Source organism: Trachurus trachurus (genome assembly GCF_905171665.1).
Source record: "Trachurus trachurus genome assembly, chromosome: 23".
NCBI classification, from domain to species: Eukaryota; Metazoa; Chordata; class Actinopteri; order Carangiformes; family Carangidae; genus Trachurus; species Trachurus trachurus.
Genome location: NC_139912.1, coordinates 520,103 through 532,297, shown reverse-complemented (window position 1 = coordinate 532,297; position 12,195 = coordinate 520,103). Strand labels below are relative to the sequence as shown.

The following is a 12,195-nucleotide window of genomic DNA, read 5'->3' as shown; positions in this document are numbered from 1 at the left end:
TGTGTGTGTCAGATTACTGGGGAGAAGCTGACGACGGTCTGGACATCGACCTTCATCTGGGAGGTTCGTTACCACGACAACTCACTGTCCACAGCCACTGGAGTTTACTGCAGTTCACCACAGTTTACTGTAGTTTACTGTATTTTACCACAGTTTATATTTTACCACAGTTTACTGTAGTTTACTGTAGTTTATCACAGTTTACTGCAGTTTGACCAGTAGCTGGTCTGTTCTCTGGTCTGCAGCACAGCGGAGCGGAGGCTGCAGATTCAGACCCGGAGGCTGCAGATCCAGACCTGTAGTTCTGGAGCTGCAGGTTTCAGCCCCTTATGTTTTGTGACGGTGCCACCTAGTGGACGAATGTAAAACTACACCAACCTCCACCTGAACACCTGTTATTGTCAAACTAGTTACAGTTTAAACGTTTTATTACTCCCAGATACAGACGCCACACTGAGACCTTGAACTCACCACGGAGCAGGATGATTGTACAACGATGTGTTAGAGATGTGTAACCGTTTATTATGTAATGTTCTAGTTACACACCGCTCTAGCACAACCACAGAGTGTGTGTAAGTGTGTGTGTGTGTTACAACACAGAACAGAAGGAACTAAAGCAGCCGACTGAATAACGACCAGGTCCATGTGAACCAGCTCAGTCTGGTTTATTGTTTATTGTTTATTGTTTATCCCCATTAGTTGTCACCATGGTGACAACTATTCTTCCTGGGGTCCCTGAAAAGACAAATAACAACAACCTTCCTATACAGTGTCCCAAAACACAAATCACCAAAAATACAAAATACGAAATAGAAAAAGAAACAAACTATTAAATTATGAATTATTCCCATAAAAAACTCAGATCATAAAATAAAAATACTTAGATGACTAAATATGAGTATTTGACTCGGCAAATATGAGTATATGTATATGTATACATCCATAACGTGTGCACACACACATCCACTCACACACATCCACTCCCTACAGGCACATAATATATACATTCACATGCACCATGCATACACAGTACAGTATATACATACATAGTACAAGCACCTACACATATGTACACACACACACACACACACACACACACACACACACACACACACACACACACACACACACACACACACACACACACACACACATTCAGAGATCAGCTCATTCAGAGAGAAGTTTAAACTAAAAATATAAAACAACGTACTCTGCAGCTTTACACACATCAGCCAACTGAATTTAACCTCATTTCTTTACTCAACACAGTTATTTTCTATTCCCTCTAAATCCTGATTTCTTACAGTTCAGAATGAGGCAGTAGGGAAGTCTGTTCCAGTTTACAATAGTAGTAGTACAATACAGTTCTCTTCAGTTCATCTGAGTCCAGGTCTGTCACTGACCACATGGGGCCTAGAACTGCAGCCTCCGGGTCTGCAGAAACATGCTGCTCTCAGTTGACTGTAATGTAACTATATATGTATGTAACTATATTAGTATGTAACTACATATTACTGTACTGAGTGAGTGTCTTCTCTGACTCCACCTCGTCCTGTCCGGTCTCTGTAGGACTGGGCCGACTGGACAACCCGGCTCTGATGCAGCGCTGGTTCCAGCTGGTCCAGCAGAAGAACTCTCTGGTCCGGTACGAGTCTGAGCTCATGATATTGTGAGTATCTGCCCCCCCCACCCCCCCCCCCCAGCAGCAGAGGTCACACTGCAAAAACTCTACATCTTACCAAGAATATTTGTCTTATTTCTGGTCAAAATTAAATTTCTAGTCAAAACAAATCTCATTCTACTTAAAATCAGACTCATCACATAAAAAGCAGCTTGTTTTTAGACACTTTTTACTTCTTTCAAGCAGATTTTCACTTGAAATAAGTAGAAAAATCTGATAGTGGAGCAAGTTTTTCTTTCTTATTACAAACACAAAAAAACTTACTTTCACTGGCAGATTTTTCTACTTATTTCAAGTGAAAATTAGTTTGAAACAAGTGAAAATGATCTAAAAACAAGTAGATTTTTAACTTTTTACTTATTTTAAGGGGAAAGAGTTTAGTTTTGACTAGAAATGAGACATTTTGACAAGAAAAAAGACAAATATTCTTGGAAAGATGTTGAGTTTTTGCAGTGCAGACTGACTCTGTGTTTCAGAGGTCAGAGGTCAGACTGACTGTGTGTTGTGTGTTGTGTGTTTCAGAGGTCAGAGGTCAGACTGACTCTGACTCTGTGTGTTGTGTGTTTCAGCGCCCGGGAGCTGGAGCTGGAGGACCGACAGAGTCGTCTGCAGCAGGAGCTCAGGGAGCGGATGGCCGTGGACGGTACGACTTCCTGTTTACTACCTGTTTACTTCCTGTTTACTACCTGTTTACTACCTGTTTACTTCCTGTTTACTTCCTGTTTACTACCTGTTCACCTCACACCAGCTCTGTTTCCATGGACACTAATATTCAGAATAAAAGTGCATCATGTAAACATGTCAGGAAACAGAACATAACAGGAAAACTCATGAATGAAGAAAACTGAACCACTTCTGTTTGTTGGTTTGTTTCCAGTTGAGGAGGAAGTAGCTACGACTTCTCCTTGTGTGGTTGTTTTATCTCATGTCAACACGCTGCTCGGTGTCGGTTCATGTCCACACACCTCAGCATCACATTATGGGATGTTGCGCCCATAGAAACAAGTTTTTAATCTGATTTAGACATTGTGCCTATGTAGACATAACGCCTCACTGTGTGTGTGTGTGTGTGTGTGTGTGTGTGTGTGTGTGTGTGTGTGTGTGTGTGTGTGTGTGTGTGTGTGTGTAGACCACCTGAAGCAGGATGTGCAGCTGCTGGAGGAGCGTCTGATCCTGGAGGAGATGCTGGAGGTGAATGTTGCCACTGGTTGTTGGTTGTTGTTATTGCGTATTGTTTGTCTGTCTTTTATGTGATGGCACATTAAAGGGATAGTATCATTTTTTAAAGTGGGGTTGTATGATCTCCAAATAGCCCCTAAGTACTTTAATTGCAGTAGAAGACTCTCTGCACTCCTCCCGTTAGCAACGCCAGCCCATAATAGCCCTGCCCAGAGATTTACAACATACAGTGTTGTGAACAGACCCAAAGAAACGGCCCACCCTAAACGGGCGCTAACCCTGGACGGAGGGATACGTGAGTTGGTTCGGTCCAAATAAAAACTGTGTTTTTCCTGCACTTTGAAGGGCTGGAAAAAATTATATTATAGTGAACAATGGAACTGTGTATTATTTTTCAGGTAAAACCTCTTTTAGGCCGTGAAAATAGGCCGTTTCTTTGGGTCTGTTCACAACACTGTATGTTGTAAATCTCTGGGCAGGGCTATTATGGGCTGGCGTTGCTAACGGGAGGAGTGCAGAGAGTCTTCTACTGCAATTAAAGTACTTAGGGGCTATTTGGAGATCATACAACCACACTTTTTAAAAATTATACTATCCCTTTAAGGTTTTAGCTTTTAATGTTGTTGTACTGCTGCACAATGACAAATACAACTCTGATTGTGATGCTGATTGTGATTGTGATTGTGAGGTGGTGGAGCAGAGAGACGCTCTGGTGTCTCTGCTGGAGGAGCAGAGGCTGCAGGGCCGCCAGCAAGACCAGGACCTGGAGCGGGCCATGCTGGACCGGGGTCTGGGTCTCAGCTGGACCTGAACCAGAACCAGAACCAGCAAGACCAAGACCTGGAGCGGGCCATGCTGGACTGGGGTCTGGGCCTCAGCTGGACCTGAACCAGACTGGACTGTTGACTGTATTGATTATTGATCACTGTGCCTTACTCATCTGAACCTGCCATTCATCACTAACTGTTCTCACTGTAAAAACTCTAATAAATCTGTCCAAGAATATTTGTCTTATTTCTTGTCAAAATGTCTCATTTCTAATCAAAACTAAACTCTTTTCACTTAAAATAAGACTCATCACCTAAAAATGAACTTGTTTTTAGATCATTTTCACTTGTTTCAAACTAATTTTCACTTGAAATAAGTAGAAAAATCTGCCAGTGAAAGCAAGTTTTTTGTGTTTGTAATAAGAAAGAAAAACTTGCTCCACTATCAGATTTTTCTACTTATTTCAAGTGAAAATCTGCTTGAAAGAAGTAAAAAGTGTCTAAAAACAAGCTGCTTTTTATGTGATGAGTCTGATTTTAAATAGAATGAGATTTGTTTTGACTAGAAATTAGACAAATATTCTATGTATAGATTTAGAGTTTTTGCAGTGTGTTGTGTTCATTAATGTGGTTGTTAATGCAACTCTAATAAAGACTGTGAATCCTCCAGCTTCTTCTTCTTCTTCTTCCTCTTTAAACGGGTTCTTCCTGTTGCGTTGTGTGATGGAGACACACACACACACACACACACAACCGGTGACACAACGAACCGACACAGTTGACAAACAGGAACAAACCACAGCAGAACAAACCGTCTCCTCAGATTTTATTTCTTTATGAAATCACTTCTAGAAACAGGAGAGAGGGGGAACAGAGGGCTGTGATTGGCTGCCGGAGCTGGGCTGTGATTGGCTGCCGGCGCTGGGCTGTGATTGGCTGCCGGCGCTGGGCTGTGATTGGCTCTACAGGCTGGCGGTGGCGTCCACCTTCAGGTCTTTGCCGACGAGGCCGGAGGTGACGGGATGCATCGCCGAGCGGTGAGACAGGAACGTCTTCACCGCTTCGTCACGGAACTTCTCAAAGTTAAAGACTTCCCTGAGGACGAGAGGCACACGTTACACACACACAGACACACACAGACAACAACTCTTGTGTTAAAGGGATACGCCAACATTTTTTTTCCGTGTCTTGCCTCACTCCCGAGTCCATGACCAGCAGATAGACACCATCCTTTCCACTGTGCGTGCAGTAACAAGGGAGATAGAGCCGTATCGCTGTAATTAGCTTAGCTCAAACACTGTAAGTGTATAGGTAGTGTTAGCCTGCCTCCACCTAAAGTCGCTAATTAGCTTAGCTCAAACACTGGAAGTGTATGGGTAGTGTTAGCCTGCCTCCTACCTAAAGTCGCTAATTAGCTTAGCTCAAACACTGGAAGTGTATAGGTAGTGTTAGCCTGCCTCCACCTAAAGTCGCTAATTAGCTTAGCTTAAAAGCTGGAAGTGTATGGGTAGTGTTAGCCTGCCTCCTACCTAAAGTCGCTAATTAGCTTAGCTCAAACACTGGAAGTGTATAGGTAGTGTTAGCCTGCCTCCTACCTAAAGTCGCTAATTAGCTTAGCTCAAACACGAAGTGAATAGGGAGTGTTAGCCTGCCTCCACTTCAAGTCGCTAATTAGCTTAGCTCAAACACTGGAAGTGTATAGGTAGTGTTAGCCTGCCTCCACCTAAAGTCGCTAATTAGCTTAGCTCAAACACTGGAAGTGTATGGGTAGTGTTAGCCTGCCTCCTACCTAAAGTCGCTAATTAGCTTAGCTCAAACACTGGAAGTGTATAGGTAGTGTTAGCCTGCCTCCACCTAAAGTCGCTAATTAGCTTAGCTTAAAAGCTGGAAGTGTATGGGTAGTGTTAGCCTGCCTCCTACCTAAAGTCGCTAATTAGCTTAGCTCAAACACTGGAAGTGTATAGGTAGTGTTAGCCTGCCTCCTACCTAAAGTCGCTAATTAGCTTAGCTCAAACACGAAGTGAATAGGGAGTGTTAGCCTGCCTCCACTTCAAGTCGCTAATTAGCTTAGCTCAAACACTGGAAGTGTATAGGTAGTGTTAGCCTGCCTCCTACCTAAAGTTGCTAATTAGCTTAGCTCAAACGCTGGAAGTGTATAGGTAGTGTTAGCCTGCCTCCTGCCTAAAGTTGCTAATTAGCTTAGCTCAAACGCTGGCTAACACTACCTATACACTTCCAGCGTTTGAGCTAAGCTAATTAGCGACTTTAGGTAGGAGGCAGGCTAACACTACCCATACACTTCCAGTGTTTGAGCTAAGCTAATTACGGCGATACAGCTCTATCTCCATGGTTACTGCACGCACAGTGGAAAGGATGGTGTCTATCTGCTGGTCATGGACTCGGGAGTGAGGCAAGACAGGAAGAAAAAAAATGTTGGCGTATCCCTTTAAACCTGGCTCGTACCTGAACAGAGGTCTGGTGAACTTCATCCGTCCCTGTTCAGTCGCCATCTTCAGCGCCAAGGGAACCGCCTCCTCCCACCGGGAGCGAACACACAGCCTCAGCCACCTGTAGGGAGACAACGGCCAATCAGGACGAGGGGGAGGGGCTTAGCGGTTCAAAAGGGGGGGAGGGGCTTAGCTGTTCAAAAGGTTCAATCTGGATCAAAATCATGACTTTTAAATCCCTTGTTTTTCCATCCAGGATCATGACTGACTGACATGTGCAAATGAAATAAATAAAATACAAAGAGGAAATATATCCTGTCTAAAACAATAAACTAGTAAATACAGTGCTCCCTAATTTAAATACGATAAATAATCTAAATACGTTATAAAACTGGTGTAAAAGGCCAAAACAGTATTTAAATGTATATATACTATATTAACAATCCTCCAACCTGGATCAGAATAATCCTGATGTTCTGTTCAACACAAACTGAGGGTTTGATCCAGATTAAAACCAGGACCGGATCATAAACTGGACTGGACTGGAGGACAAGGACCAGGACTCACCTGAAGCGGATCTCTGCGTTCATGTAGGAATCCAGACCATAAACCTCCTTCATCTTCTTCACATGAGTCAGAGGAAGAGGCTCCTGAGGACAGAGACAGAGACCTTAAGTAAAGCGGTCTGAACTGGTCTGAACTGGTCTGAGGTGGTCTGTACTGGTCTGTAGTGGTCTGTAGAGGTCTATACTGGTCTGTAGTGGTCTGTACTGGTCTGTAGAGGTCTACTAGTCTGTAGAGGTCTGTAGAGGTCTGTAGAGGTCTGTACTGGTCTGAAGTGGTCTATACTGGTCTGTAGTGGTCTATACTGGTCTGTAGTGGTCTGTAGTGGTCTGAGGTGGTCTGTAGTGGTCTATACTGGTCTGTAGTGGTCTATACTGGTCTGTAGTGGTCTGTAGTGGTCTGAGGTGGTCTGTAGTGGTCTGTAGAGGTCTGTAGTGGTCTGTAGTGGTCTGTAGAGGTCTGTAGTGGTCTGTAGTGGCCTGTAGTGGTCTATACTGGTCTGTAGTGGTCTGTAGTGGTCTGTAGTGGTCTGTAGAGGTCTGTAGTGGTCTGTAGTGGTCTATACTGGTCTGTAGTGGTCTGTAGTGGTCTGTAGAGGTCTATACTGGTCTACCTCGTGCAGCAGCAGCGAGAGGAACTCGATGAGCTGGTGTGAGGACAGAGTCTTCACGTCGGCGTCTCTGAAGCTGCTCAGGTCCTGGTCTTTGGCCTGAGGGACAGAGGAGTCAAACATTAAGACATTAAGACAAGAAGAGGACAGTGGGTCCAGATCTAGGTCCTGGTCCTGGTCTCACCTTAATCCACCTCTGGCTCAGAGCGATGCAGGCGTCGGCCAGCGTGGTGTCGTACCTGGAAGAGACGATAGTAGAGCTGTAATTATGTAACTTTATTAAGTTTTAACTGTTTAGATCCAAATCTACGGCCAGTTGATCCAAACGACGGCTGTTTAGAAGTTTGCTCCGATGTTTTTCAGAGAAGTGAAGCTGCAGCGACCGGGACATCACAGAGGCAGCAGCCGGTCTGCAGAGCTGCTCGGCCGGCCAACCTCCGTCCTCATCCCGGGGGAGAAAACCATCGCTAATTAACTTACTCGCAGGTTTTTAGAGGTTTACCACCGGCTGGTTAAATTATTTCTAGGAGATAAATGTTGGTCTCAGTGATGAAATCTAACACCTGTATCAGTAGCATTAGTTAGTCTGAATGTAAAGTGAAGCTTCCTGTGTGTATTGGACAGAAGAGCAGCGCTGCCTCGGGGCTCTGGAGCCTACGGACTCAAACCACCACATTTACATTCAGTTAACGTGGTTTTGAATACAGGATTTGTGGCAAAAGCTGGTCACGTCTGCTTATGTGAAAGCAGCAGAGACGACTGATGACGTATGTGACTGTTGAAGGGGCGTCCCAATTCGTAGGGGTTGACCTTTAACCTCTATGAATCGTAGCTCCGTTTCAAGGGTTAAGGGCTAGGGGGAGGAGGAGGGATGGAAACTAGAACTGGGCATCTGACACAGAAACTCACTGAGGTTTGACCGGCGGCATCCCAGGTGTGAACATCCAGGCGTTCCAGTCCACCTTGTCCAGGACGTCCACCTGAGAACACAACACATGTTAGTCCACCTGAGACCACCTGAGACCAGCTGTAGCCCCGCCCACATCCAGACCAGCTGTAGCCCCGCCCCCCTGCAGACCAGCTGTAGCCCCGCCCACATCCAGACCAGCTGTAGCCCCGCCCCCCTGCAGACCAGCTGTAGCCCTGCCCCCCTGTAGCCCCGCCCCCCTGCAGACCAGCTGTAGCCCCGCCCCCTGCAGACCAGCTGTAGCCCCGCCCCCCTGCAGACCAGCTGTAGCCCCCCCCCCCCCCCCCCTGCAGACCAGCTGTAGCCCCGCCCCCCTGAAGACCACCTGTAGCCCCGCCCCCCCGCTGTAGCCCCGCCCCCCCAGAGTGAGTCTCACCTTGTCCTTGAAGTAGGTGAACAGGTAGCGCTTCCACTGCTCAGACGTCACGCTGCTGTAGGCGAACATCTGGATGTAGGACTTCACGAAGCCCATGAAGACCTCTGAGGGACACGGACAGGTGAGAGGACAGGTGAGTTAACAGGTGAGACAACAGGTGAGAGGACAGGTGAGACGACAGGTGAGACGACAGGTGAGAGGACAGGTGAGAGGACAGGTGAGACAACAGGTGAGACAACACTTTAAACAGGTGAGGACAGTAGAGGTGCTGAAAATAATCGCTTCAAAGATGCATCAAGATTATTTGGACGATTCTGAATCGATGCATTGAAATTCTAATTCATTCAGGTTTGATGCTGTTTTGTGCACAGACAACAGGTGAGAACAGGTGAGGACAGGTGGTAACCGGTGGTAACCGGTGGTAACAGGTGTAATCAGCTATCACCTGGGCCTCCCATCAGCTCCTCCAGGTGGTACAGCAGAGCGAATCCCTTCTCGTAGGGGACGGAGGAGAAGGCGTCGTCGGGGTCCACGTCCTGCAGACTGGGGACCAGGTTGGTCAGAGGGTTGTTGGCCCCGAAGGTGTTCACCTGAGGACACCACAGGTGAGACAGGTAGAGACAGACAGGTGAGACTCCACCTAAAGTCGCTAATTAGCTTAGCTCAAACACTGGAAGTGTATGGGTAGTGTTAGCCTGCCTCCACCTAAAGTAGCTAATTAGCTTAGCTCAAACACTAGAAGTGTATGGGTAGTGTTAGCCTGCCTCCACCTAAAGTAGCTAACTAGCTTAGCTCAAACACTAGAAGTGTATGGGTAGTGTTAGCCTGCCTCCACCTAAAGTAGCTAATTAGCTTAGCTCAAACACTAGAAGTGTATGGGTAGTGTTAGCCTGCCTCCACCTAAAGTAGCTAACTAGCTTAGCTCAAACACTAGAAGTGTATGGGTAGTGTTAGCCTGCCTCCACCTAAAGTAGCTAATTAGCTTAGCTCAAACACTAGAAGTGTATGGGTAGTGTTAGCCTGTAATTAGCTTAGCTCAAACACTGGAAGTGTATGGGTAGTGTTAGCCTGCCTCCACCTAAAGTAGCTAATTAGCTTAGCTCAAACACTAGAAGTGTATGGGTAGTGTTAGCCTGTAATTAGCTTAGCTCAAACACTGGAAGTGTATGGGTAGTGTTAGCCTGCCTCCACCTAAAGTAGCTAATTAGCTTAGCTCAAACACTAGAAGTGTATGGGTAGTGTTAGCCTGTAATTAGCTTAGCTCAAACACTGGAAGTGTATGGGTAGTGTTAGCCTGCCTCCACCTAAAGTAGCTAATTAGCTTAGCTCAAACACTAGAAGTGTATGGGTAGTGTTAGCCTGTAATTAGCTTAGCTCAAACACTGGAAGTGTATGGGTAGTGTTAGCCTGCCTCCACCTAAAGTAGCTAATTAGCTTAGCTCAAACACTAGAAGTGTATGGGTAGTGTTAGCCTGTAATTAGCTTAGCTCAAACACTGGAAGTGTATGGGTAGTGTTAGCCTGCCTCCACCTAAAGTAGCTAATTAGCTTAGCTCAAACACTGGAAGTGTATGGGTAGTGTTAGCCTGCCTCCACCTAAAGTAGCTAATTAGCTTAGCTCAAACACTGGAAGTGTATGGGTAGTGTTAGCCTCTAACTAGCTTAGCTCAAACACTGGAAGTGTATGGGTAGTGTTAGCCTGCCTCCACCTAAAGTAGCTAATTAGCTTAGCTCAAACACTGGAAGTGTATGGGTAGTGTTAGCCTCTAACTAGCTTAGCTCAAACACTGGAAGTGTATGGGTAGTGTTAGCCTGCCTCCACCTAAAGTAGCTAATTAGCTTAGCTCAAACACTGGAAGTGTATGGGTAGTGTTAGCCTGCCTCCACCTAAAGTAGCTAATTAGCTTAGCTCAAACACTGGAAGTGTATGGGTAGTGTTAGCCTCTAACTAGCTTAGCTCAAACACTGGAAGTGTATGGGTAGTGTTAGCCTGCCTCCACCTAAAGTAGCTAATTAGCTTAGCTCAAACACTGGAAGTGTATGGGTAGTGTTAGCCTCTAACTAGCTTAGCTCAAACACTGGAAGTGTATGGGTAGTGTTAGCCTGCCTCCACCTAAAGTAGCTAATTAGCTTAGCTTAAACACTGGAAGTGTATGGGTAGTGTTAGCCTGCTGACCGAGTCCTGCAGCTCCTTCCAGCCGCCGGCGGCCTTGAACTGGCGGAAAGCTTCTCCCTCCATGGAGCGGCCGATCATCCTCTCCAGGTAGACGGTGTGGCCCTCGTTCAACCTGTCGCCACGACAACCAGCAGCATCAGCACCACGGAAACCACAGTGTGTGTAGGTGTGTGTCTCTGTGTGTGTGTAGTTGTGTAGGTGTGTGTGTGTGTGTAGTTGTGTACCAGAAGTGCTCCCAGGTCTTGTTGGTCACCAGGTTTCCGGTCCAGCTGTGGGAGATCTCATGGGCGATCACCTAGGAAACATGTGATGATGTCATCAAGAACAGACACACACACACACACACACACACACACACACACACACACACACACACACACACACACAGCAGCAGGTTTTACTCACGTTGGACAGAGATCGATCTCCAGCCTGAAGAGAGAGGAAACACAGGTCAGAGGTCAGACTCACCACTAACATGAAGCAGTTCAAAATACTAATAAAAAACTATTTAGCAAAATAGGAAAACATGGTGTATTTATATGTATATGTTGTATATTTCTATAGATATATAGATAATATATCGGGTTATTATCATGTGTAAACTGCAGAATGAATGTATCTGCAATATGATATGAAGTGTAAGTTGATAGTGAGATAATGTATAGATATATAATCTGTAGATATGGATGTAATATGGTTTAGATGTGATGACTTACTAACATATAAACGGATAAAGCTCAGTAACTAAGTGGAAACTCACTCTGATGTTGTTGTGTTAGGTTGTTAGGTTGTTAGGTTGTTAGGTTGTTAGGTTGTTAGGTTGTTAGGTTGTTAGGTTGTTAGGTTGTTAGGTGAGGCATATCGCTCACTTGATTTTTGTATTTTCTTTGTTTTTAATTTTTGTGTCTCTGTGTGTGTTTTAGTGTGTGTGTGTGTGTGTCTGTGTGTGTGTGTGTGTCTCTGTGTGTGTGTGTGTGTGTGTGTGTGTGTGTGTGTGTTAATGTGTGTGTGTTACCAGCAGTGTTGGCGTGGCGAAGGTCAGACAGGGGTTCTCCATGCCTCCGTAGGGAAACGACGGAGGAAGAACCAGGATGTCGTACTGACCCCAGACGTACGGTCCAGCCAGGTCCTCTGCTGCTGCCAGCATGGCCTCCGTCTGACACAGGAAATACACTAGTAGTATTATTATTCATTCATCACCTCACACATTTATCATTTAATAAAAACACAAATATCATTAAATTCAACTTGTCAGGTTTCTATCAGACCAGAGGCTGCAGGTTAAATACCATGATGATGTATTAACACATCAGTTGTTGCTTCACAACTCAGACACACAACAGGAAGTTGATTAAAACTAGGGCTGATCCAAAAAATTCAAAGCTTCGAGGCTTCGTTCGTTGCCATGGTAATCGATCATGAAGTCTGT

The 12,195-nt window shown here is 45.4% G+C and overlaps 2 protein-coding genes across 2 annotated transcripts in view; one reads left to right on the top strand and one right to left on the bottom strand.

The window, feature by feature from the left end:
- The window catches only part of LOC311006479 (protein-methionine sulfoxide oxidase mical3b-like), a gene marked incomplete at both ends in the record, with an annotated part of 40,293 nt that extends 36,622 nt beyond the window's left edge, over positions 1-3,671 (top strand). The window contains 5 exons of the mRNA XM_083999326.1: positions 13-63; positions 1,570-1,669; positions 2,251-2,324; positions 2,811-2,872; positions 3,549-3,671. Of these exons, the coding sequence (XP_083855452.1) occupies positions 13-63; positions 1,570-1,669; positions 2,251-2,324; positions 2,811-2,872; positions 3,549-3,671 (410 nt within the window). The remainder of the gene's footprint in view (positions 1-12; positions 64-1,569; positions 1,670-2,250; positions 2,325-2,810; positions 2,873-3,548) is intronic.
- Positions 1-12,195, bottom strand: part of LOC311006642 (leukotriene A-4 hydrolase-like) — a 139,945-nt gene that overhangs the window by 121,517 nt on the left and 6,233 nt on the right. Inside the window, exons 8-19 of the mRNA XM_083999519.1 lie at positions 11,782-11,922; positions 11,172-11,195; positions 10,991-11,061; positions 10,767-10,878; positions 9,037-9,181; positions 8,592-8,695; positions 8,158-8,228; positions 7,433-7,487; positions 7,252-7,347; positions 6,642-6,724; positions 6,091-6,195; positions 4,527-4,722 (exon numbers count right to left, since the gene is read on the bottom strand). Of these exons, the coding sequence (XP_083855645.1) occupies positions 4,590-4,722; positions 6,091-6,195; positions 6,642-6,724; positions 7,252-7,347; positions 7,433-7,487; positions 8,158-8,228; positions 8,592-8,695; positions 9,037-9,181; positions 10,767-10,878; positions 10,991-11,061; positions 11,172-11,195; positions 11,782-11,922 (1,140 nt within the window). The 3' untranslated portion in view covers positions 4,527-4,589. The remainder of the gene's footprint in view (positions 1-4,526; positions 4,723-6,090; positions 6,196-6,641; positions 6,725-7,251; positions 7,348-7,432; positions 7,488-8,157; positions 8,229-8,591; positions 8,696-9,036; positions 9,182-10,766; positions 10,879-10,990; positions 11,062-11,171; positions 11,196-11,781; positions 11,923-12,195) is intronic.